This window comes from Pteropus medius, unplaced genomic scaffold, assembly GCF_902729225.1.
Source record: "Pteropus medius unplaced genomic scaffold, Ma_sr-lr_union100, whole genome shotgun sequence".
NCBI classification, from domain to species: domain Eukaryota; kingdom Metazoa; phylum Chordata; class Mammalia; order Chiroptera; family Pteropodidae; genus Pteropus; species Pteropus medius.
The window spans coordinates 14933968-14951320 of NW_024349802.1; the positions used below are offsets into that span (position 1 = coordinate 14933968).

General features: G+C 39.7%; 1 protein-coding gene across 2 annotated transcripts in view; it reads left to right on the plus strand.

Annotated features, from left to right (window-relative positions):
• The window catches only part of SH3RF2 (SH3 domain containing ring finger 2), a 108488-nt gene that overhangs the window by 36853 nt on the left and 54282 nt on the right, over window positions 1-17353 (plus strand). For both annotated transcript variants that reach the window (XM_039836450.1, XM_039836449.1), the window contains exons 3-5: window positions 5747-6016; window positions 8812-8907; window positions 15244-15567. In XM_039836450.1, the coding sequence (XP_039692384.1) occupies window positions 5747-6016; window positions 8812-8907; window positions 15244-15567 (690 nt within the window). The remainder of the gene's footprint in view (window positions 1-5746; window positions 6017-8811; window positions 8908-15243; window positions 15568-17353) is intronic.

Below are 17353 nucleotides of genomic sequence, written 5' to 3' on the forward strand. Positions count from 1 at the left end.
TTGAATTCTCCAGCAGAGAATTTATAGCCTGGTGAATGACAACTCAAGCCAAAGGCCAGAATATTTTTTCTTGGCTCCATTCTGCAGTGATGGGTGATCTCATGGTCAACTCAGGGAAGTATTTAGCTCAGCATGTTGATTTTGGCCCCACCTGATGCCAGAGAGAGAACAAGGCCAACTCCTTTCTAAATGAGCGGGAAGTGTCACTAGTGCCTGGTGAAGAGCTGGTCACTTAGTAGCAAGTCGAGTTCTCACCCCAAGCTCAGCTTGTCCCTTGTGCCCCTCTATGGTGGTTCTGCTCCACTTGGACTCTTTTTCTCTTCCGCTATTATCAATCCACATGCCTCCTTCATTATTTTCAAATTGGAAATCAGCTCAGGGCTCTTTGGCAGCTAGACCTCCTGCCGTTTCTGAATTCTGCTATTGAATATTCCCTTGTTGTGCAGTTTTGTTGTTTCTGTGTTTCTCATATGTATTAGTCAGGACTTGTTCAGTTTCAAGTATCAGAAAATAAGTCCAAGTAGTTTAAGTAATAAACAGTATATTGGGAATATGATCTCATTTAACTGTATATCCTTCAGGCACAGCTGGATCTAAGTGTTCAGATTTTCTCATCAAGGCTCCATTTATCTAGTTACCTGTCTATCTCACTATAGCTTTAGTTCTGCTGCCTTCTGCAGCTTCATTTAGCAAGGTGTGTCCACTGGTTGGGAAATATCACCACTGGTAGTCCGAGGCTCACCACTTCAAGGCTCATGATCCAAAAGTAAGAAAAACTCTTTTTGGTATCTATGTATAAAACTTCAAAGGAGATTCGAATTGGCCCTGTTTGGAGCACATGCCTGACTTGTACTAAGCACTATGCCAGCAGGACTTGGGGACTCTTAAGTGGCTGGCCCAGGCTACATAACCCTGTGTGTGTGGTACGTTCAGAGTGAATAACATGCCTATCGGAAGATGGGAAGCAAAGAGCTGGTTCCTCAGAGAAGGGATGCTTGCCATAATTTTACTACCAACATTCATAATTACTCCAACATATTTTCACTCTTAGTGTCTTCACATGCCCTGTGTTCTTGTTTCTGAGTTCTGTGCATCATCCGTCCATCAACAGCATGACCCTTGTGGCTTTCAGACCCTACTGAGATGACATATCAATAGACAAATTACAGAAGCACAGAAATGTTGAGCTTTTTGAATCTCAGAAAAAAAAGCATTTTAGGCACACACAAATTTCCATTGTATTATCTTTCTGGAAAACACTAGGAAAAAGAGTTTGGTAATGACCTGACTGTGAGACATCCATACCCACTGTATCCCCATTTCCCCTCCCGCCTGCACCTGGGGCAACAATTACAGGTGATGAACGCTGTTACCAACAAGACAACACTGATAGCTGATGTGGCGCTTGGAGTCATTTTCCCTTGAGAGAACAGTTGAGGACCGGATAGAATCAACCAGCTGAGTCTCTTCGGGTGCTTAACTTTTATGTGAGGGCTCTGGAGTTCAGTAATTCATGCTAATGCAGCCAGAAAGAAGCAAATTGCATTCACACCCTATTCAGATTTAATTACAAAACAGAGCCTCAAATGAGTTTTATGATGGAAAAACATACTTTGGTGACTTCAGTTGGATGAAAGAGACTGAAGATTCTTTGAGGTCAAATAAGCCTAAGTCAGCCTCGGGGCTGCCATACACTGGCTATGTGACCTCGCATGGTGACATCGAACATCTCAGAATTTCTGTTTCTTCTTCACTGAATTGGGGTGATACTTCCTATTTCACAAGGTTTTGAGATCATATGAATGAGATAATATATGGAAAATGCAGTTTTGCAATAACATAAGAAAAATTTCTATGGCTTGCCGGAACCACGATCAATGTTAACTTCCTTCTCCTCTTCAGAGTCTCTCTCTTTCTCTCCCTTCCCTTCTTCCTTCTTTACGATATAGAAGCCAGTATTTCCTATGGATATGAATGTGGAACTCAGAATGCCAGGAAGAAATTATCCAAATGAAGAGAAAGAAGATGAAAAGAGTTTTCATGTTAAAAATAGAATTTATAATTCCCTTTCCCAATAGTTACCTATACTGAAGGGAGATGGAGAAAAGATGATTCTGTGTGTGTTGGGTTTGGGGGAGATAATACATTTATTGATACTCATTTTATATAGTTCAGTGAAATAATCTATAAATATAAAAGCATTTTCTTTTGTATACCACCATGGTCCATGTAAATATTCTGCAATCAGTCATCTACAGGCAGTACTCCAAGTCACACTGTGAGTTTTACAGACCTAAATATATGTATTTCATTAAACAGTGGCACTTACGTACTCAAGTGGTCCAGTGACTTTGGAATATATGACCACTGGGCGTATGGAGTAAAAGTAATATGCAAGTTTAAATCAATGGAAAAGGTATCAACCATCAACCAAAAGAAACAAGTATGAATTAATATCCTACCTGAAGAAAGTACCACAGTTGATACTTGGTATCATAATACTGAAAACGATATATGTTTGACAACACATGTTGGGGTGCCATGCATTTTCTCCAATTCCAGTGGACAGTCCACCAGTGCCTTAGGGCAATCAATGTTCAACAAAACTTTAGCACTATCTCAAGGTTTCAGAGTTAATGCATTTTCAAAGAGACTTAAGCATTTAGCACAATTTTAGTTTTATATACATGGTCAGTAGCCATGAAAGTACATAAGCCACTTGCACTGGATGTCTTCCAGAAAAGAAAGGAAAAAAAGCATCTTAGCCTTTTATAAAACCTCCATCAAAATTTCATTGCTCCCATTTTAGTTAGAATAAGATATACCTCAGATATGAGAGCGTCAGACTTGGACACTGGGGTAGCTTTGTGAAAATACAGCTACTTGAATCATACTCTAAGAGATTCTGGTCAAATAGGTCAGGGATGGGGTCCAGGAATCTGCATGTTTAACATCTCTCGGGATTCTGATACAGAATCAGTGGCGAACCACAGACTTGAGAAAAACTGGCTGACTGGTTGAGAACTTGGGCTTGGAGATAGACTTGAGCTCAAATTCACCACTTTCTAGCTTCATGAAGTTGGGCAACTTTTCAAGCTCTCTGATACCCAGTTTTCTAATCACAGTTTGTTATGAGAATTAAGTAAATATATTGTGGAGTGCTTAGCACAATGCCTGGCACATCAATAAATATGAGCTGTTGATATTATCATTATTATGCAAAGTCAAGGGGGCTTTCTCTTTTCTTAATTTTTTTCATTCTTTTCTTTTTATGAATTTAAAGTAACAGTACATTAAGCAAAATGGGAATTTATTTAGCTTTCAGACAAAAAAGTATGGAAGTAAAGTAGTACATGTACTGGCCTAGCAGCTCTGCAACCTAGAATACTTTCTTTCCTATTTAGGTGTGCCCTTCATCTTCATTGTTTAGGGTGGCCGCTGGAGCTCCAAAAATCATGCCTGCATTCCACATAGCAGAAGAAAGGAAAAGAGAAATTGGTTTCTCTCAGTAAGGACACTTTCTAAGAATTATTTACATCCCATTAGCCAGAACTTAGCGTCAGGGAGCTAGAAAATGTGACTGGTGTTCTAGGTGGTCATGTACCCAGAAAAATGTGATTTATATTACAATGGAAAATTAGAGGGAAGGAATGTTCCCTGACATACCAAACCTTAGGAGTTCAGCACGGTCAGATCATCCCCCAGAAATCTTCTGCTCTCATCCTGTGTCCATCTACTTGCTTATTTCTCAGGTTAGGAACATCTTTTCCAAAAAAGATAGCTGCATCCTTTGGTGAGCCTACTCAGCTTGGCTTATTTTCTTCCTAAATTACTCCCATACTTTTCACTTCTCATCTCCTTAGTTTCATTCGTTTTATTTTTACTATCTAATTTTAATAGGCATTACAATTATTTCATTGTAGAAAAGTTAGAAAACACTGCTAAGCATTTAGGGAAACATGTTTTTTTAATATTCAGTAATCTTACTCCATAGAAATAACCATTCTTAAATGTTGGTGTAGAGCCATCTAGCATTTTCCCCAGGTAAAAATAAACATATATAACTATAATGAAAGCCTAGTCTACGTAAGTGTTTTAGCCTCTTCTGTTATACTTAACAATATATTATGAGTATTTTCAGTGTTATCAATTATAGATCAACATCATCACTTTTAATGACCGCAGGGAACTCTATTGTGTGGGTGTATCATAATTTATTCAATCAATTTCGTTTCTCCACTGCACTGTGCTAAACCTCGGAGCACACACATCTTTGCTCAGTTGTCCGCTGGTTTTCCAGGGGAGGAGCTGTGCTCCTGTGGTTTTCTGACTTCCCGGGCTCTCCTTACTGTGTCCTGGGACCAGCAGAAAAGCACCGCTCTCCCATCTCATCAGCAATATCATGCTGTTCAGATCTCGTCTCTACCCCTAAGCTGCTTGAAATTCCTTTTCAAATGAACACTGCAGACTCAGAATTTCCTTGAAGAACTGTAATGCCATCTTACACCCCCTTACAAATAGCAGTCTGTCCCCAGAAGAGGGGACTTTTTCACCCCGGTGCTAAGAAAAACACAAAATACAATCCCAGGTGACGCTGACAGGCTTTCTATTAAACTTACATTATTAGAACTTTCAGTTTGCCAGACTATCTTCAAGAAAGGCCAGAGAGAGGCCATTTCTGTGTGGGAAATACCAGTTTCTATTAGGAAAAAAAAGTACATTTGAATGAAATGATTATTTAGACAGACGACTGATTCGACAAATGACAATTCTTTAGCTGACTTTTTTAACTTGATGACTGATTCCTAATTAATTATTTCTTTGTCTCAGTTGTGCTTCCTAATGATTCAAACACTAGTGAGGTTTACCATTCTAGAGAAGGCTGAAGACAAACTATGTTGCATCACTCCTGTATAACGCTTTCTATTCTCAGGGAGTTTTTCACCTCAGTTTTCTTCCCATCAATACTGAGGAATAGGTAGAACTGAAATCATTAGCCCTCCATTATAGATGATGATGATAATAAGAGATGTCATTTATTGAGCAAATACTACATACCAAACAATATGCTAAAAGTATTACGAATATTATTTATTCCTCACAATTACCCTAATGAGGTAGGTATTCTATTTGTGCCCCATTTTATAAGTGAATACAGTTTAAGAAAGATTAAATAACTTGACCGAGTAATTGGAGTAACAGACAGGGAAAGAGGTGGAGTCAGAATTCAAAATCAGTATTCAGGCCCCAGAAGGTGTCACTGACCCTCCCGGCTCTAAGCTAAGTACATAAGACAATGAAGTTCGCATGGTTGTGGAGTCAGGTCCAAAATCCTGTTCCCTGCCTAGTGATTAAGAACAGGGGCTCTAAAATCAGATGGCCTGAGTTCAGATCCTATATCTGCCACTTCCCAACTATATCACCTTAGGCAAGTTACTAAACTACTTTGTGCCTCAGTCACCCTACTTAGAAATGGAGATAATTAGAATGTCTGTCTCAAAGATATGATCCACAGATCATATAATTCTACTGTATAATTCAACATGTAATTCGTCACCTAATTCTATTCATTTACAACAATCTATTTTGTTGTAAACATTGCATTTGATGTTTACAGATCCAAGAGATGATTCGCATATAGCACTTAGCACAAAGGAAGTGGTCAATAGTTAATTAGTAATCTGATACCTTCTGTCCTTCTAGCCTCTAAGCTAAGTCTGCATTTTATTGGTCTGTGCCACTGCAGGTGCCTCGAGCAAAGGCCTTATGCAACTACCGAGGGCAGAATCCCGGGGACCTGAGGTTTAATAAAGGAGATGTCATCCTGCTCCGGAGACAGCTGGATGAGAACTGGTTCCAGGGGGAGATCAATGGAGCCAGTGGGTTCTTCCCAGCCAGCTCGGTGGAAGTCATCAAGCAGCTGCCCCAGCCGCCCCCACTCTGCCGGGCCCTCTACAACTTTGACCTACGAGATAAAGACAAGAGTGACAACCAGGACTGCCTGACCTTCCTCAAGGTAAGATTCTGGACCACCACCAAAGTCACTAGCAATCACATAGAGACTACAACAGAACCTAGAGTTGTTCGTTTAATATTTGCTTATTTTCTTAATGATATATTTTATACATAAATGTATATATGTATGTATATATGCGTGCATATATATGTAATGTGTGTATAATTCAAACTACGTAGATGTGAACTCACTAGAGAAATCTAATAACAGTTTGATAGAAATCCTTAAACTTTTTCTATTGCGATTACAAAAATAAGTATTTACACCTTGATTCATTCATTTGACAATCACTTTTGAGCACCTATTCTTTGCAGGCACCCGGGATAAGCATGAACAAGTCACAGTCCCTGCCCTCAGACAGAGTAGTGGGGGAAGCAGGCATGTGGACAGAAAATTATAAACATGGTTTGATAGCATGCTTGCAAAACTATAGCTTTTACCTCTCTATCATGTATCTGTAAGGGTATTCTTACTGACCAAGTTCTCATCACCTAATTCTTCTCATTTATAGCAGTCTATTTTGTTGTAAACATTGCATTCACAGCACTCAAAATACACATCATAACATAATTATACCTTTATACATAAATAACCTCTTTCAAGATATATTTTTCCAAGGACATTAATTACCCTAAGATTTTTTTGCCTCTTTTTTTATTGGATGATTCTTCACCATATGCAAGTAAGAACACTTCTGCTAAAGTCTAGACTACTTTAATTTTCTGTGTTCAGTATTTATTATTCCTTAAACATTCAAATTTTCTCATAGAAACCAAAGTTGAAGTGATTTCCATTCTTTGCTACTTATAAGTAGATCAAATAGGAGGAATGGCATTGTTACAATAGCTCAAGAAAGGTCTTCTGTTGTATAGAGCATCTTCATTCCATCATTTCCATGGACTGTGATGAGATTTATTTCAGAGTCTCTCAAACCAGATAACCTCACTCTTCTTCATAGTTTAAAACACTGATCATTATTTTCTTGGCACTTCAGATTCCTCTAAGGAAGGTCATTCTGTAGCCCAAACTGCAAAGTCTATACTTCAACTGCAGTGGAGGAAGGACAGCTCAATTCCACAACTATTTATTCAGTATTTACTTTATGCTAAGCATTAGACACTGAGCCCTGGGGACACAACTGGAGGAACACATAGGCAGGAAGTGTTATCTGCTTTTTTCTCCTCTCTGGGAATTTACAAATTAGGACACTTATTCCACCTGCTTGGTTCATTTGGTAAGCCCACCCAAGTGCTAAACTGCCCTCTGGAGATAAAGTGATGAGTCATTGTCCCTACCTTCACAGAGCCAGCAGTTCAGTGGAAGGAATAGACATGTAAATTGGAAATTATGACAAAGAACCAGAAGAGAGAATTTGATCTATTCTGGAGGGCTATGGAAGGAAGGCTGAGACCATACCAGGAAATCCCATGGTCTTCCTAACCTCAGCGTGTCCAAATTAAACTGAAGACCTTCCTTCCCAAAGCTGCCCTTTTCCTGGTGTTTTGTTTCCGTAAACTATACAATTTATTCACACATTCATTTATTCATGCATGCATGCACGCATTCGATAAATATTTATTGGATGACTACTAAAGGGGAGCTGGGGACACAAAAATGAACAAAACAGACACGGGCCCTGCACACGTGTAGTTTATGATCTGATGAACTAGACAGGCATTAAAGAAATAATTACCTCTAAATGTGTCATTGCAAATTGTAGTAAAGACAGAAAAAACTAGAAAAGGTATAATGCAGTAAATTAATTTAGATTTCAATGCATGGGGCATTGGATCAGAAGGTCAGAGAGGTCAGTGGATGAACATTCAGGTTTAGATTGATGAACAGGTATGGACATGGAAAGGTGTCCCTGATATGGTGTTAAATGAAAAATCAGAGCATCCAGTATAACTACTACATTTGTATGAAGTATAAGACTACGCAAAATGAACATATATGCCAGACAGCAGAAGACTGATTACCTCTTGCTCGGTGATAGGAAGGGCACAAAGGAGCCTTCTGGGTACTAGAAATTTTCTATAACTTTTGATATGGAAGGAAGTTTTGTTTCTATAATCAATACAAAATGCATTAAGCTTTACATCTAAACTTTGTGTTCTTATGTTCTTTATTGTATACATGTGTGTATGTTGTGGAAAAGCTTTTAAAAATTAGTATGTTTATATGTATGTTTATATATGTTTTATCTTCATAGAAAAGAATCTGGAAAAAATGTGTTAACTAAGACATTAACAGTGGGTTTATCTCTATTGTAGCAGAATTTTTTCTTTGTTTTGCTTATTTGTATTTTCAAATGTTTTCTACATATAACCTTTTGTAATAAGAAAAAATTTGAATAAAAAGCCACTTTACGTTTGATACATTAAATATTGAATAGGTTCTGAAAAATCTTCAAAATCAGAATGAAATTCAGGCTTCTTTTTTCTAAGATAAAAGTCTGTCTCCAATGGCCTTTATCTTGATTTCTCCATCTCTATCAGATTAATTTAAATAAAAAGCCCAGATTCTGCTGGTAATTAAAAATTAGAAACATTTCTAAATTTTCCTATTGGATTCCATTGATCCTCTAAATTATTTCTATTTCTCTTGTGGTCTTGGTGACCCAAATTCTGCCTTGTATGAAGAAAGATGATTTAGCAGGAAAATTTTGTAAATAAATCATGATAAGACATTTCTTGCACCTTCCTCCGTCTGGGACTCCAAGCTGGTGTCCACTGAGAGCTTTCGCCACCTGAAAACCTAGAGTAAACGCTGACCGTAAGACTTCTCTCTTTCAGGATGATATCATCACTGTGATCAGCCGAGTGGATGAGAATTGGGCAGAAGGAAAGTTAGGAGACAAAGTAGGCATCTTTCCCATCTTGTTTGTAGAGGTACGTGAGTATCAAGTCTATATCTAATACAGGCTTACTCAGAAGTGTATGTGTGCTACAGTGATTCCTGAGAGTAATTTCTGTTTGATCTGGAGCTTATTTCAGAACTAACTAAAGTTTCTAAAGAAAAGATGCCAGATGATAATACCCAGTTCTGGCAAGAGTGTGAGGAAATAGGCCTTTTCATTCTGCTGTTAGGAATGTAAATTGGTATAGTCTCTCATGTCTAAACTCAAACTCATATCAAGAGCATTGAAAGTACACATTTCCTTTGGGTCAGCAATTCCACATCTGAGAGTTTATTGTAAGGAAATATTAAAACAAGAATGCAAAGATATATATATAAAATGTACAAAAATGTTCACTATGACATTGCGTATAATGGTAAAAAACAAATAATCTAACTATTCGACAGTGAGGATTTGGTTTTTAAAAATAATGGCGATGGAAAATATATACCCATTAAAAATAATGTTACAGTAGAATATTCGGTATCATGGAGTATTTGGTATTATGGAATAATGTTTATGATTTAATGTTAAGTGAAATAAAGTTTATAGGTACAGAATTTCAGATTTAGAAGATGAAAAAGTTCTGGAGACCTGTCACACAACAATGTGCATATACTTAACATTATTGAACAGTATACTTAAAAATGATTAATATCAATTTTATGCTGTTTCTTACTACGATAAAAAGAGACAAATTGAACTATATACAACTAGCTTCATAAATAGATGTGTGCATATGTAAATAGATAAAGGACTAAAAGGAAATGTACCAAAATATTAACAGCAGTGACCACCAGATGATGATTCTAGATGATTTTCACTGTTTTCTGCTGACTTGTGTTTTGTAAATCTTCTGAAATGATCATATATTACTTGTTTGTTTTTTAAAGAAAGAAAGAACACATGCTAGGCTATTTACCTATTTCTCCAATATAATGATATAACCTGGAGTCTCTAACTTCTCTGGCCTTCAGCCTCACCCTGGCTTGAAGCAGATCATTATGAATTTAAAAGAGAGGCTTCATTGATTAACTGCATTTGTTGGGTGCTTACCAGGCCTATACATTAAAAGTGAGCAGTGGGAAGCTATGAAAGAAATAAAAGGCATGCTCCCCACTCTCTAGGAGAGTAGGTTGAAAACATAACAGCGGCGTAGTTGGATTGAAGAAACCATCTCATTCATTCATCTCAGGAGGTTCTGAAGTGAATGGTGTGCCCAGAACACTGTCCAGCTTTTAAGGTTCTCTATGTCCCCTCTACTTCATTGGTGTCGAAGCGATGAAAAGAGGAAGGGAGGGATGGAGGATGGGTCCAGCGAGGCTGGTCTTCTGTTGCTAGTAAATTCTCATTCACAATGCTTTTTCGCTTCCTGAGGCTCCTACCAGGTACACCCACCCAATTCTCTCTACCTGTTCAAATTTCACTCATTTTTCAAAGCTTGGCTAGAAACCCACTCTCTCCATAAAATTTCAGCAAATAGTTGAACACTCAGTTGTCTCTTACTTCTCTGAACACCCAATGGGCATATTGCTTGTACTTCATGGGCTAGACTAACATAGAACAGGTATTCCATAAAAAAATTAGCTTAACAAGTGAATGAATGAAAAAATATTTGGGAGGTTGTCAGACTAACCAGGAAAACTTTTAGAAAATAAGCCACTCAGTGACCCCCGTCCTAAATATATATTCAATCATTCAACAAAATTTTCACTGAGTACCTACTATGTCAGGTCTAAGCTCGGTTCTAAAGATACTTTAAGACAGATATGGGTCCTTACTTTCAGAGTGTAAAGTCAGACATTAATCAAGTAATTATAAGTGTGATGAATGATGCAAAGAATAAGGTAGAGGGAACTTTGCAGGGAGGGACGGTATGACGTGCAACTTATCCAGGTCAGCAAATGCCTCTTAAACCAAGATCTGACAGCTAATTAGGAGTTATATAGGTAAGAGCATGGAGGGAAGAGTTTTAGGGAATAGAGGTAACATGTACAAAAGTCCTGCAGGATGAAGAAGTGTGATATATCCAATGGACCAAAAGAATAGTAGAGCTGGAGCTTAGAGAGTAAGAGATTGACCAAGAAATGAAGCTAGAGAAATAAATAGGAGATGGATCACAGAGAGCTTCATAAACCATCCTATGTTGATGAGGATGAGGTAGGCTATGCTGTGGTAATAAACAGTCCAAAATCTCAGTGGCTTAACAAAGAAAAAGTTATTTCTCATCCACATTATATGTTCAACATAGAATGGTGGGAAGCTCTGCTCACATAAGTCACACAGAAACCCAGACTAATAGGCTGAGTCATCTTGTAGTGGCACCATTTGGAATACATAGACTTCCTAGTTTTCATAGCAGGGGAAGGGCGGGGAAGGGTGAGGAAAAGTGAGTTGTATATCAGCAAATACCTCAGCTCAGAAGTGACACTTGCCACTCTCCCACTCATAGCCCACTGGCCTAAACCAGTCACATAGCCCTACCTGTCTTCAAGTCAGCCAAGAAGTATAGGGTATTTCATAGAATATTCGGTGAGTATTGTTGTCCCTGCCATATCATAGAAGTTTGAATTTGATCCAGAAGTCAGTAGAAGCCATTGAAAGTTTTTAAGTGAGGCAGTGATTCCATTGGATTTGGATTTCCTAAAGACTGCCCTGGCTGCTGTGGGAAGAATTTGAAGAGGAGGGAGAAAGGGGGCAGAAAGAGCAGTTAGGAGCTATTGCATGGCTCAGTTAGAAAATGGCTATGGCTTAGGCCAGTAGATTGGAAACAAGTGGCCGGATTCAAGAACCTTTTAGGAAGTAGATCCACCGGACACAGAGATTGACAGAAGTGGGGAGTAGGGGAAAGGAAGTGATGCCCCCTTTCTGGTTTGTGTGCCTAGGTTAGTGGTGTAGCCATTTGCTAGATCGAGCAACATTTGGTGAAGGGGAACAGTTATGCTGATTGGGAAACAGTAGCTAAGTCTCCAAGGACAGAGATCAGCTACAACGAATATCCAGTTGGACACATAGGAGGTGCTTAAATTTTTGCAGATTAGAGCTTGCATGGTCCCCTGTATTATTTCAGGAAGCTTCTCATATCTATCTCTGGGGGAGGGAAAAGGCACCACTGATTTTATTACCCATTTCTGATGCCCTTTTTTCCCAAAACTTCTACATTTAATAATTATTCATTTGGATACTCTCCCCACCACTTCACCTCTAAAATTGGTGATTACAAGAACCCTCAAGATTATCATCAAACTAGCCATTGCTCCATTTGTTCTCCTAATTGCTAGGAGGGGAAAAAGATAATCAAGTGGCTGCTCTAATCTGGGAACCTGGTTTTCAAAAATTACTTCAGCTTTCTAAAGAAGTACTTAAATTTTGACTTCAGTCATTTCATTAAGACTAGCACTTGCTGAGAACTCTTTAAGTTTTGAATTGCCAATGCCATGCAAAGCAATTGGAAGGAAGGAAAGCTTTCTTATGAGAGTGATGTGGGGTTTTTTGGCATAAAGAGGATTTTTCTTGTTAATGTATCACTTATAGAATTGCACCTGGATAAAAAGGTGGTAAAGCAATCACTGAGCTTACACACCCATTCTTGTCAGGACTTCTCCACCTGGCTTATATGAATCTTGCCCAGCCCAATGAACCTCGAGGATATTGTTTCAAATGAGTGGGTGCAAATTTAAGAGATGTGCAGTCCTTCCCCGACTGAGCTATTAATCATGTCGGCAGAGAACAGGAAGGACCAAGAGTCACACGGGGCCCTCTGTCAGGGTTGCTGATAGAAATGCTGATGGTGTGACTCACCTGGGGACAGGACAATCAGGTGGAAGCAGAAGAAAATTAACTTTGTTATAGCTGTGAGTGACCATAAAGAACTTGACTCGTTCACTCGAAGAGTGTACATTGTCCTCTGGCTGGGTGAACAAAGGAGGGATAGGTACTTTGGAAATGTAAGACATTGTGCCGTCAGAGCCTGCCTAAACAATTTCAATAACTTCCTAATTGGTCCCACTCCTTCTAGTCTGGCACTTCTAAATAATAGCCATAATGAGCTTCCTATATATTTATTTTTATTTATATACAGGAAAATTTACTCTTTGTGGTGTCCAGTTCCACATGTTTTGATAAATGCATTCAGTGTAACCACACCATCATCACAATGTAGAATAATTCCAACATTCCCTCCCCCCCCAAAAAAATACAGGGGAACGCTGCCCTGTGTAGTCAGCCCCTTCCCTAACTCCCAACCCTTGGCCACCACTGATCTGTTTAATGCTCCTGTAGTCTTCCTTTTCCAGAGTGTCATAGAAATGGAATCACGCAGAAAGTAGCCTTCTGAGTCTGGGTTCTGTCACTGAGCATTGTGCAGCTAAGATTCACCCGCGTCGTTACACGTGTCAGTACTACAGTACTAGCTCATCCCTTTTCGTTGTTGAGTTGTAGTCCACTGTATGGATGTGCCAGGTTTTATTCACTCACCACGAAGACATTGCAATTGTTTCCAGTTATTGGTAATTATGGAGAAAACAGTTATAAGCATTTGCATATCATTTTTTGAGTGAGCATAAGTGTTCATGTCTCTTGGGTGATTATCTAGGAGTGGGATTGCCGGGTCAAAGGCTAAGTATACGTTTAACTTTATAAAGAACTGCGAAACCATAGCATAAGCTTTTAAAAGCATAAATCAGATCATGTCACTCCTCTGCCTAAATCCTGCCGAAGGCTTCCTATTACACTTAAAATAAACCTTAAGCCTTTTTAAAGAAGCCCTTTGTGACCCGGCCCCTGCCTATCTCCTATTTACCACCCACTCCTCACTTCCTCCGTTCTAGCCATTCCCATGTTTCTTTCTTGTCTTAATCTCAAACAGGCTGAGCTTTCCCCCACTTTAAGACCATTCCACTAGCTTACAACCCCTCTGCCTGCACATTCCTACCCCCACCTTCCCATGGCTGGTTCCTTCTTGTCATCTGTCTCTCAGCTTAAACATCACCTCTTCAGCAGGTCTTCCTTGACCGCACCTCCCCCACCCCCCAACCAATCTAAAGTAGCGGCCTCCGCCAGTCACTCTCCAGCACAGCAGAGCACTTATTACTATCAGATATTTTCTCATTTGGTTGTTTCATGCTGACTTTGCCATTTATAAGTCACCCCTTCTGGGCCTCGGCTTTCTTATCTTTCAAGTGGACATAATAATGCCCCCTCCTCTCCTTGATGATTTTTTTTTCCACAATATCATAAACTTCTTTAGGCTTTAATTTTTCTATCTTAGCTATTTTAATCATCTGCACATTGTCATTGAAAAGTTCTTAAGTGGGCACATCTCCTTCTACCGCTATAGTTGAATCTCTGGATTAGAATAAGACCTGGTTTTAGAGGGCAACTGGTGACAATCACAATGATGGAAATTTAAGTAAAATTCCTGGAAAGTTTCATTCACACAAACCCCTTTTTTTGTCAACATATTTCAGGTTTCTAAAGGAAATGAGCTCACAGGGCTTCTTGATGGGCAGGGTATTCAAAACATAATGCAGCCAGTGGTTGTGCTAGAAATAGTTGGTTCTAGATTGCAAGAGCTTGTTGTTATATTTTCAGGAATTTTGCTAACCAGTTGTTAAACCATCAGTAGACATTTACACCACAGAAACTGGTAGACTCTACAAATCAGAGTTTTGTCTATTTGATTGTTTTGCCGGTTTATAGGCACACCACTAAGAAGTGTATAGAACAAGGAAGTAGTGAAAGATGGTCTGAGCATTAAGATTCAGGATCATGGATGGGTTTATATTCTGGCTCAAACACTTATCAAATATATGAACTTGAGCAACTTCATCCACGCATTGTTCTACAAACACTCATTCAGCATCCACTCTATAGCAGAGAAGCTAGCGGTCCAGTGAGAGAAAAGTCAATGATTACACAATGGGGTGAAAGTCAATGATTACACAATGGGGTGAAAATTGCCATGATGGGAAAACATAGGGGCTGCAGGCTGGAGGGGCACCAAGAAGGACAAGCAGCCAACTCAGTGGGAGTTGGAGGGGTGGCCAGTAAAGGAGGAGTGCTCTCCCCATCAGGGAAGAGTATATGGCTTATTTATAACCTCTTTAGACCTTAGGAAGAGTAAACAAGTAGTACCCACTGTGTAAGAGAGTTATAAGAGTCTATTGATATAGCAAAGTAATTGGAGCATATTGATAAAAGATGGAAGCTGACCAAAAAAAGATGGCTGAGGTGGTGGCATCTTAACTGCCTTCAGAGTAGGAACGACTTAGATGCTCATATTAGATCAGGAAGACTTAACTTCTCGTCGGATCTTTTATCTTTTCAGCCAAACCTCACCGCAAGACACCTCCTAGAGAAAAACAAAGGCCGTCAGTCATCCTGCACAAAAAGCATGTCCCTGGTGTCCTCATCCTCCAGAGGCAAAGCAGCCAACACGCCAACCCTCCGAAGGGGTCCCGGGTCCAGGAGGAAGGGGCCTGGGCAGTTCTCCATCACGACAGCCTTGAACACTCTCAACAGGATGGTGCATTCTCCCCCAGGGCGCCACATGGTGGAGATCAGCACTCCAGTGCTTATCAGCTCCAGCAACCCATCTGTGATCACCCAGCACATGGAGAAAGCAGATGCTCCTCCCAGCTCTCTGGGGCAGGTAGGGACAAGCCCCGGGATAAGGGCGAGTGATCCACACCATGTCACAAGCAATACTGGAGTATACACCTGGCTAAGCGTCTATAATGCATAGTAACTAATGCCATAAGTGTTCTGTCAGAGCTGTATATACATAATCTCATTTCATCCTTGAAACAGCCTGTGAGTTAGGTGTTATTGTTATCCCCACTTTACAGATGAGAAAACTGAGGCTTAGAGGAGTTTAACAACTTGCCGAATTTTCAGATACTTTGCTTCCCCATGCTAAGAGCCTCGGCATGGTTCCTGTCCCTCAGAGAACTTCCCTGCAAGGAGATAATAGCACCCGTTTTCCAGAGAGGGTTCTGGCATCACAATTTGAGATTCACTGCTCCAGCCTCTGGCAATGTATTAGACGTCAGATGGAAAGGAAGGAAAAGAAAGAAAAAGAAACAATAAGTTATTGAGTGTTTTCAGGACTGGCTACATAATTTGCAGGGACCGGTGAAAACAAAAATGCAGGTCCCTTACTCGGAAATGATTAAGAGTTTCAGGATGGCAGCAGCAGAACATTTAGCCAAGTAAAGGGCTCTTCTAAGCACAGAGCCTGTGTGACTACACAAGTCACACATCCATGAAGGGTGTTTTCACCTGGAACATCTAATAAGATACTGTAGATAAATGCTTAGCGCAATGCCTGGCACATACTAAGGCCCCAGTAAGCGTTGGCTCTTCATATTTCTGTTATTAAGCTTGGTCACTGAATTGCCAGCTGAAGAGAAATAAACCAAGGAGTGCTTGTGGCACTTCAGAAGCAGAAGTACTTCTAAGAGCATGTGGCTATTTCAGTTGAAGGGCACTTTAAAACATGAAGGACTAGAGGTGTGAGGCAAAGCAATTAAGAACTGCATGTCGGGTATTCTGCCGAAAACGCTCTTCGGAAAAGTGGAGGTGGCGACTTGAAGGACAAACCTCAACTTGCACTGATGTGTTTTTTTTTTTCCCTGAGCTGTAAATCTTGTTTTTAAACATGAATCTCTACCTTGGGATTAAATGGCTTAATTGGACTCTAATCCCTTTTTAACAAGACAAGGAGGAGGAGGAAGTCAAGGGCTCCTCAAAGGCCTGCGAGCTGGTCTGAGAGGAAAACAGTCACCTCCTGTAACACTTTGTATCTTATCACTGTCTGTCTCTTGAGCGGCTGGCTGGTCCTGTCATTCTGCCCACCATCTGTACACACACACACAGACACACACACACACACACACACACACACACACACACACTTCCCCTCCATATACACTCTCTTCGCATTAAAAAAACATAAAACTCCCTTTCTATACACACATTCCAAATACTTTTTTGCAAGTACATACATACTTCTAGTGACTCATAATTAAGCCAAAGGGTAACAGAAATTTTCTGAAACTATTCTTTACATACAGACAGAGATATATAAAGTACAGCCCACACTCAGTAGATACAGGCTAGCTCCCTCAGCCGTAAGATGGCTTCCCCGAAGATTTAGCCAAGTCGCTTTCATTGTGCCTTTTTAATTCTCCCTGGTCATTTACCTCAGCTACAGAGAGGCTAGACAGGAATGGATTCAGAACAAGTAGTATTCCTTTCTAGTTTTCACAAACAGTGAGAATTCCAAATGTGTCATTTGCATACCCTATAACCAGGGAACTGCAAATTCATAGCTTTTTCTCGATTTAGATGGCTGTGGACTTTAAGTATTTCTACAAGTTTGCCCAGGTGTTGTCAAAAACACACCCTTAAAATATTCCACGTACAAGCCCTATCTA